The 9,480-nt window shown below is 41.5% G+C and overlaps 1 protein-coding gene across 1 annotated transcript in view; it reads right to left on the bottom strand.

Moving 5' to 3' along the window:
* Positions 1–9,480, bottom strand: part of jmy (junction mediating and regulatory protein, p53 cofactor) — a 37,238-nt gene that overhangs the window by 5,755 nt on the left and 22,003 nt on the right. The window contains exons 3-9 of the mRNA XM_038734707.1: positions 6,536–6,686; positions 5,236–5,405; positions 4,551–4,716; positions 3,550–3,740; positions 3,151–3,234; positions 1,504–1,596; positions 884–1,409 (exon numbers count right to left, since the gene is read on the bottom strand). Coding sequence (XP_038590635.1) covers positions 884–1,409; positions 1,504–1,596; positions 3,151–3,234; positions 3,550–3,740; positions 4,551–4,716; positions 5,236–5,405; positions 6,536–6,686 — 1,381 coding nt within the window. The remainder of the gene's footprint in view (positions 1–883; positions 1,410–1,503; positions 1,597–3,150; positions 3,235–3,549; positions 3,741–4,550; positions 4,717–5,235; positions 5,406–6,535; positions 6,687–9,480) is intronic.

The raw sequence follows: 9,480 nt of genomic DNA, 5'->3' as shown, positions 1-9,480 counted from the left end.
GCCAGCACTGAAGTTTGTTGTCCACACCGATTTTTAATCTCAGGTCGTACAGTGGCATCTTGTGGCCACGGACGTCAAAGCAGCTTCATTAGTAGTTTAATACTTAATATAAACTACTGCATGACTTGGTGATATTGACCAAACCTGGATGTCTTTCCAAAACAGCCTGTCAACTTTTGGTGAATCATTTCTATTTGTGATACCAAGTTCTGGACATCCTCAGCTTCATCAGTGGCGGGGCAATATACAAGCAATAAATCTCCTCCCCCTTCAACAATTGTGATCCTATGTGATGTGTAACTTTTTAAACATCGAAGCTGAGGTTATCTCTTTATCCTGATAATGCTTGGCCTTTGGTAGCCTGTACCTCGGGATATTTCTCCTCTAACAATATGATTATCACGCAGGCTACAGGCCATCTGTCAACACTGATGGTAGGACAGTAAAGACTCTAGGTAGGATAGCGCCGTAGCCGAAGTCAAAGACACACAACATCAACTTAAACGGACGATACCCGGACCAGGCTTCAATAACTTAATGGGTCGCAAACCGTGGCAACAACAAGCGTGTCCATGTTCAGCACTTTTAAGTGTCCGCCTTCTGTTGTCCTTTTGTCTATTTGCAGTGCATCAAATGAATGTAGAGGTTTTCTTAATTTGCTTGTGTTTGGTCTATTTGAAGGTAAAAGGTAGGTTTATTTGTCACATTACAACAGTAAAGAGAAAATTAAGTTTGTCACGTCCTTCTGCCAAGTAGCAGACAATAAACAGTTCATCAAACTTCCATCTCGCCAAATACACCAGGACTGAGATCTTAAGGATTATAACTAAAGACTTTTCGTTTGTTATGATAAATGTCAAAACAATGTGAGTTTCCTCCTCACCTCTCCTCCACTGCGACGAGTCCAGCGAGGCAGTCTTCCTCAGCTTCGTCCTCGCTGTCAGCAGCTCACTGCTGTCAAAGAAACGAGGGGAAAATGGAGCCAGGGGTAGGGAGGGAGATTCAGACTCGCACGTGTGGTGCCGCACTGGACTGTCTGTGGGATTCCTCTCCCTCCCGTCAACCTGCTGCTGGTCGTCTGATGGTGGCGGAGGAGGCGGGGGAGGTGGTGGGGGAGGAGGGGGAGGGGGAGGACCCAGTGATAGAATAGATGGGGAGGCTGGGAGGGGAGGCAGTGAGAGAAAGGGAGGTGAAGAGTCGAGACTTTGGAGTTCAACAGTAGGTAAAGAGACGCTGTCACAGCCGCAAGCGTCCGGCGGAGGAGGAGCAGAGAGTTCTGGGAGATCTGAGATGCAGTCAGTCTGAACGCCGGCCGCCTGGGTGTTGGGCTGCTGACCGGCTCTCCTCCGGACATGAGACTGGCTCAGACGCATCCGGCTGGACTTCACAGTCACCTGGCCTGGATAACGCTGGATGGGTAGTCAACAAAAGGAGGTCAGACACAAGGATCAGTCAAAGGTCAAAGGTCCGGTTCAGCTAAACATCAGGACAGTGGGCCCTCACCTGTCTGAGGCTGCGGAGTCTGTCCAGAGTCCTCTGCCTCTCCTGACTCACTCTGGCATTGCTCCTGGCTTCATCTTCCTCAGCGTCTCCTCCCTTTACAGGAAACAACAAAGTAAATCTCATTAACAAGTTTGATTATTTGTAGGATCCAGACGGGTTATTAACTCTTAAAGTAGTTGATTGATTGAAGAGGTTGTTTTCACCAAAATAAAACAGGTTCGAATAAACCAGTAAAACTTCATTTATGCTGTCATCTGAACTGTAGCGTGGACTAAACAACTGCACCAAGACCTCTTATAAAGGAGGTCTCAGTCTGCATTGATCTCAGTCAATGCGACTCTGGTGTGGTTTGTTTGTGGCATGAAAGCCAAATTATCTATACATTTATCACTTATCAGCATGTGAATGTGGGGATTTTTACCATATCAATCAGAGAGAAAAATGTATTTTCTCGGTTCAGCTCTCGGTTTGTTTGTAAAAATGTGAAATCCACCGCACCAGAACTTAAAGGCTAACCTGCTGTTTGGTTGTTTTCTTTGGTTCCGCACCAGAAGAACCAAAATGCAGGTGTGAAAGCGACCTAAGTCTTCTCTGAGCTTACAAGACGATAGACAGCAACAACAACCAAGATGATAATTATGCAAATGATAACAAGCAGTTCCACTAAATCAAACAGATTCAATTTACATAACAAAAGCAGTCTTATAATGAAGGACACCAACGCTTGCTTCTCTTTAGGATCTGCATCTCGCAACGTTCAGTATTAACAAACCAGCTCTTAACTGGGCACATGATGGCGTCTGCCTTCTCTGTAAATTAACTGAAAATAAAATATCAGAAAGAGATCATTTTATAATGACATTTCTCTATCCTTAGATAATTCAGTGCTCTGTTTCACTTGAAAGGTCTTTTTGGTCATTTGGACAAGGTGTTTCCATAACCTCACATTTCAGCTTAACCAGACTCTCATCCCACATCACCTTCAATGCTGTGAATGTAGCTGCACCAAAAGAAAGCAACTCGTGCCTCGTCTTTGGACAGAATGACTGTCAGGGGAATCCTTAAAAAAAACCCACACTCCTTCTTGGGATCTGTTTTGGACCTACACAAGGACTAATGAAAACTCAGCCTAAGAAATCAGAGACTACATCACAGCTCCTTCCTTTTTTTCTGTGGTCTGGATTTCCCCCACATTTATTTATTTACTTTTTTTTCCAGACTTGATTCTCATTTTATTTTTCTAAGTTTATTTTTCCTCTGTGACAGGTCAGAATATGTTTACGCCAAGAATCCGAAATGTATGACCAACCCTGTACGCACATACTCTGCTATGAAGAATTCAATAAATATTTTAAGGATTAAAAAAAAAATCACACTCCTGCAGCATTAAGTAAAATTGATGCTTACAATGGAAACGTAAAGTAAAGTGAGTGACTTTTCAGTTTGGTCCAAACCAAAAATACGGGTGTGAAAGTGAAACCAGTGTCTGGACCAAACAGATGAAATTTGGTCCGACGAAAAGAGGTAGTAGAATTGCACTGTGAACCCCAACCAAAACTAACCGAATGTATCAAAATGTATGAAAACATGAACTCTGGTTCGGACCTTGGTGAGGACTTTCAGGTGTGAAAGCCCCCTAAGTCTTACCTGCAGTGACCGTGGGAAGTCACTGTCAGCATGGCTACCTGGTCGCTGTTGTATCTTCTGGTTGTGATTGACAATACAGATTTCCTGTTCAAGACAAAAAGCATATAAATGATGGGAGTGGCCAAAGTACGGCCCGCTGTAAATATTTAGGACTAAACTACAATACGACTTTTGCGTATTTCTAATAAATGACATTGCATATCCGGGTTTAAACACTAAATGTCGCTGTCATCTTCAACAGCTACTAATAAGCCCTGTTATTGCACTTCTTAGTTTGATCACTAGAGGAGCTGCCCTTTTAACTTACCTACAGCTGGTATTAAATCCTCTCTGGAGGTGTCTTCAAAGGGCCAGCAACCTCAACAACATCGAACTGCCTCTTTAATCATCGGTGCTTACCTTCTTGTTTTTGAGGTAGACTTTCTTGGCAGTGATGCGCCCCCTGCGGGCCTCGAGCTGCCGCGTCCTCTGCTGTAGGATGCCGAGTTCTTCATCTCTGAGGGGGGACGGCGTGGTTGCAGGATCTTCGTCGCCCTTCATGGCGTCAGGGCTTTCAAAGGCATCGTAGTACACGACCTCATCCTGTCGCTCTGGTACCACATCAGAACAGATTCATCAAAATGCTGCTTGTTCAGGTCCTTCGTTTATAAAGCTGTATGTAGTGCGACATGTGACCAAACAATAGTTCATCCATCCATCCATCTTCATCCGCTTATCCGGGGTCGGCTCGCGGGGACAATAGTTCATTCACCTGTTATTGAGCTACCTGAAGTTCAACACTTGCAGCGGTTACTATTTTAAGTTTTATCTTCTTTCCTTTTTAATGTTTTGTTGCATAGTTACTTTCATCTCATCACATGGAGGAACAAAGCTATTAGAAATGAGCTTTAGTTAAAAAGAAATGCCTGATTTTAGCTGGTAGCTAAATGTGGTTCAGTACATCTCTCCTCTTTGTATGATGCAAATGTTTTTTGCACAAGGTACCTGGTAATTACATAAAATTAATAAACTAAAATAAACAAAGATCAGACTGAGATCAAACATTTATTGTCTTTTTATAAAACTTTGTAGTGATTTTAGAACAGCTTGGAAAGTTCAGTCTCAATATTCAGAGATATCGTTATTAAATTAAAGGTTTTGTGGCACTACAATATTGTTGAAGTCAATGAAACACTTAACAACTTAACAACATTAACACAAACATTTTTAAATAAGGATCCCTGATGTTTGTATAAATATGTACACATTTATTAGTTTTCTGCATTCTGTACTGCAATTTTTTGTTACTTATCAGCCCTTATATACGCTGATACAGATATACAGTATCTGTAATAAGCAAAAATATGATAATGTCAGTCTACAGTCGGTCAGACTGACCTTTACGAAAAACAGATGCTCACCTGTCATTTGCCTCCGCAGACTCTGCAGCTGGGCAGTGAGCAGCAGCTCTTCACAGCGCAGCACCTCCGCCTGAATATCATACAACTGCAGCTGCAACTCGTAGTACAGCGCCTCCAGCTGGTCCAGACGCAGCATGGCATCCTCCCCACCTTGCAGACTCTGCATCTAGAACCACAGCCGATCGCATTACTCCACTGTACACCAAAGGGTTCACTTCCTGACTGTGCACAAGTTGACAAGTTGAAACTGAAGCCGAGGTTCTGTCCTGGCTCAGGAGGTAGAGCGGGTTGCCCGTTAATCGGAAGGTGAATATGCTATAAGGTGCATAAAAGGTGCTATACAAATACGAAGCATCTAAGTGCTGAACTACAACACATGCTATCTCTTCTACTCTTCTATACATTTACACATGTAAAGAAAGTATTTTGACCCCAACAGTTGTTCCCAATGAGTCATTTCCACTGCTGTACACCAGGATGTTATTCACTCCATTGCAGGATGTCTGTGCTTGCTTTTCCCCTCTTCTCTTTCTAAACTTGTCTATATCCAAGTCTTTATGTCTCTCACTCTTGTGATTTCTGAAAAACTCACTGACTGTCACAAGCTTTTAAAAGACACTTACACAGCTAAACACCTCGGTCTACATCATTGACAGCCTCAGTCGTGCGTCATGGTGTACTTTACCTCCTCCTTCAAGCCATGTTTCCTCTGCTCCAGGCAGATTTCCTTGGCCCTCATCAGCTGCAGAGTTTCTTTGGAAAAGGCGTACTGAAGCCGCTCCATGCGTTCAACTGCGGCCGCCCATGCTGACTTCCCAAACTTCCTCTGGTCAGCACGCATACGCTCATACAAAGCTGCAACACACATAAACGATTGTTGTAAATGGACTAGAGCTGAATGATCAGTCAATTAATCGATTAGTTGATCGACAGATATTAAATTTTTATATTTGATATTAAACTATTTTGATGATCATTTTCAGTTCTTTTTTAAGATAAAGTGCTCTGCTTTTTTCTGTTTTAATCATTTTAAATAGAATATCTTTTTGGACGGTTGGTCAAACAAAACAAGGCATTTAAAGAAGCCGTCTTGGACTCTTGCGCTACATCCACACTACTACTTTTTAATTTTAAAACAGTTCTATCTCGTTGTCAGTCCATGCAAAAACATCTCTGGTGCATTTGACGGAGATCTGTTCTGGTCCGCAGCTAAAACGCTGGTGTGGATAGAGATCATTTTTGTTTTAAAACGTATTAGTGTGGATGCAGCCTTGGGGAATACTGAATGATTAATTGACTAATCAAGAAAGTAATAACAATAACATATGAATCACTAAGCTGCAGCCATTAAATGGACAGTTTGCATTAGTGCTTCGACTCAATTCAGCAAAGCCTTAACGCTTAAACAGAAATCTGTTGACATGTTTTCAAGTTCATAGCTGAGATGTTTGGAGGATTAAAATACTTTTGGACGAAGGGGAGATTTACAGAAGTCACTTTGGTGTGTGAGAGGTTGGAGATGAGGATCTAAGACAATAATGGGTAGGTAGGTACGTTTATTGTCACAATATAACAAGTTTTAGAGTGAAATTTAGTTTTGTAACTCCTTTCTTCTACATGGCAGACAATATACATAAAATAAAGAATCAATTTAATTAATAATATAATTATTAATAAGGTAATGTTAGTTTTAAAATCGTCCCTGCATGTTAAAGCTGGGGTAGGAAATTATTATTCAGAAGTATATTTTGTTTATATTTGCTAAAATTCTCTTTAAATCAAGACAGCTATCAATTAATCAAATGTTCTGACACAAGAATGAAAACAATCCGGTGTCTGTGGCTGCCGCAGGACTGTAATAAGCCTACGCCAGCTTTAACTGCACTTTGTTATTGAGTAAACATACAACACAAAGGTTCAAAAGGTCACACCAAAGCCCCACGCTGCTTTATGTCAGAGAGGAAATGCCTTCATTGTGTGTTTACCTTTCTGTGCCCGAGTCGTGGTTTCAAAGAACTTGACAGTCAGGTCCTGTATGGAAAGGACGGCGGCGTGAGCTTTCTTCTGCCACTCCTCATCCTCTTTCCTCAGGCCCTCCACACGACGAGGACCCAGGCGCTCCGTCTCCAGTGAGATCTGAAGGGGGTCAAAGCAGGTCAAACACAGAGCACACTTTTCCTCCCACATATCATACAGTATAGTGCAACATGACTCTCTTACCTCTATGTGTCACTTTTATTATGTAGATTATCATAGCCTAAGTTTTTGTGGATGTAAACAGGAAATGTGATGTTGCCATGGATTCAGAGTTAGCTGCAGACTACAAGTTGAGCATGATTAAAAGTAGGCCAAGTTAGCAATTAGCAGTCCCGGTTTGCAGTGTGCCAATGGATGTACAGACAACTATGACTTTAATACTGAAGAAAGTTTAAAACGAGATGACTATCAGGAGTTTTAAGAAGCGTCTTTTCTGTCAGTGACATCTAACCGGTTTTATAGTTATCTATCTGCGATGGACATCCAAATAATATTCTCAGAAAGTGTAAGTCTGTGTGTCCAGATTTGACTGAGTTATGAAAAGTAATCTGGCACCTCCATGAGCTTGTGTGTCACAGCGGGCCAAACTATAATAACTAACTCGTACCCTCCCATTTTTGACTGTCCTCTCCCGCTGTCTTCCCGTTAAAATTATTTCCTGTAAATCTCCCGTATTTTTAACCTTTCTAAAAAATAAATAAGAAACAGATGGGCGTATTTGAAACGTTTGCTACACTACCCTCCGGTAAAGCCAGTGACAGTATGTAGAACATCAGCTGTGTCAGTGACGGGAAGTCAACAGCACCCGCCAATAAAAGAAGAAAGAAGAAGACGAAGGAAGAAAGAAGAAGACAAAGACGAAGACGAAGAAACCAGGATGGATGATGCATTGATCTATTTCACTCGCATATGCCCCTAAAAATACATATGTATGAGTAAAGAATGCAACCTAGTGTAATTGTTCTGCATAAATGGTAATGATTATTGACAATTAGGACTATACTAGTGGTAAACTATATATGAAATTATAATGATTATAGTAACTATAAGTATAAATAAAATTATACTAAACACACACACACTCATGAAAATTTCCCTTATTTTCAGATCCCAATGTTGATAGGTATGCAAACTTCCTAACTTCTCCTGCACCTGCTCACCTCACACAGTATCTTTGCCTCACCTTGGTCCCTCACAGTTTGAAAACCCCCGGTATAAACCGTTCACTACAGTACTCTGTAGTACCAGCAGGCTACAGCAGATGGTAGTAATAGTGAGTGGTCACCAGAGGCATGCCTGTGCATGTTCAGAGTGACACTAACCCAGTGTCCTACTGGGCAAGACATAAAAAGGTTAGATTTAAAAAACACAATCAGGAAGGAGTTTACTTTACGTGGCACAACATCACATGCCGAACCAGAGTTCATTCTTCACAGTTTACCAGCTTGTGTCAGGCCATGCGAAAGAGTGCAAAACGGGGAAAAAAATGCCACGTGGAGTCCTGTCCTGGGTGTTGACTGAGAACTGAACCCCCTCCCCTCCAAGAGGAGACCACATGGAACAAAACGTACACAGATAAATTAACTCCCTGTGAGGGCCTCATGCACATACCGTCATATACTACTATCTTAATGTAAAACAGGTATGGGTAGGTGCTTAAAAATAAACAGGACTACAGTAATCACCAACAAACCTCATGCTCAGTACTTTGTATTGTTTGTGTGTGTGTGTCTCCACGTGAGGCACAAGAACAGGGAGGGGTTTGGGTTTGGGGGTGAGACTGGGAGCGAGAGGGGGAGGAGAGATTACATCAGAGGCCAGAGAGAAAAAGTCACAGTCACTTGAGGAATGAGAGAAAGAAAATATTAACTCGGATCTCTTTTAATCCGTGATCTCACTGTTCAGGTATCCTTTAACAGAAACAGATACAGCACCAAAACATTTAAAGAGCTGGGCCTACATGTCAACACATACGAAGACAAAAAATTTAACACTCACAGAGAACCAAATGGCAGAGACTTCTGCCCTCAGGGGATCAGTCAGACCTGGTGAGATTTCACACTGCCTATGACTGGTAACATTTAAAAACATCTGTTGTTTAACGCCTTTGCATGTTGTTGTTAACTTTGTTCCTGCTGACCTCCGCGACATGTTGAGCTAAAACAAAACATCTCTCCATCAAATTGTTGGCCCGAGATCGTCAGTCTGACAGACTGGTTTTTATGCAAAACAGAAAGCTTTCATTTCAGTTGGCTTCTGTTTTTCCAGTCAACACTCAGTAGCTCTAGTGAAACATAGCACATATTAAAAATAAACCGCCTTTTGTTACTGTCAGACCTGCACCTCTTGACGTTAATCCAACTATTCCAGTCTCATGTCTGAATAAGCACCCTGGTTACTTGTAAGTAAAAGTCACGACGGTAATGTTACTAGGTCTGATCTCGCACCATTTCTGTATCACTTTCAGCATTCAATGTAGTCAGATTTAATGCAGAAATAGAAGAGAGACACATCTGAATAATCATCTTCTATAATAAATAAAAAATAAATTTAATAAACTTGGAAACACTGAAAGAGCCGAAGGAGATCGATGTTTTCGTATCAGATCAGTCTATAAAAACGGTATTCCCTTTTAGATGCAACCGAGGTAAGAGGTACCTTCCAGTAAGCGAGCCTCAAGCATAGATGAGACAAGGCAAAGTGCTTTGCATAAAACATTAAAGGCAATAAAACAACATAAATACAATTAGAAAGGGTTAAATTAAAAAAGAAAAATAAGCTGAAGCAGGAGAGTAAACAGGTACAGAGCTGTGCAAGATATTAATCAAAAAGCCTTAAATCTGATTTAATAAAAAGGCAGCAGCTAACAGAAAGGTCTTCAGCCTTGAGAGTT

This window comes from Micropterus salmoides, unplaced genomic scaffold, assembly GCF_014851395.1.
Source record: "Micropterus salmoides isolate LMB-PRFRI ecotype aquatic unplaced genomic scaffold, ASM1485139v1 Ms_hic_scaffold_20, whole genome shotgun sequence".
Classification (NCBI taxonomy): domain Eukaryota; kingdom Metazoa; phylum Chordata; class Actinopteri; order Centrarchiformes; family Centrarchidae; genus Micropterus; species Micropterus salmoides.
This window is presented reverse-complemented; position numbering and strand designations above follow the sequence as displayed.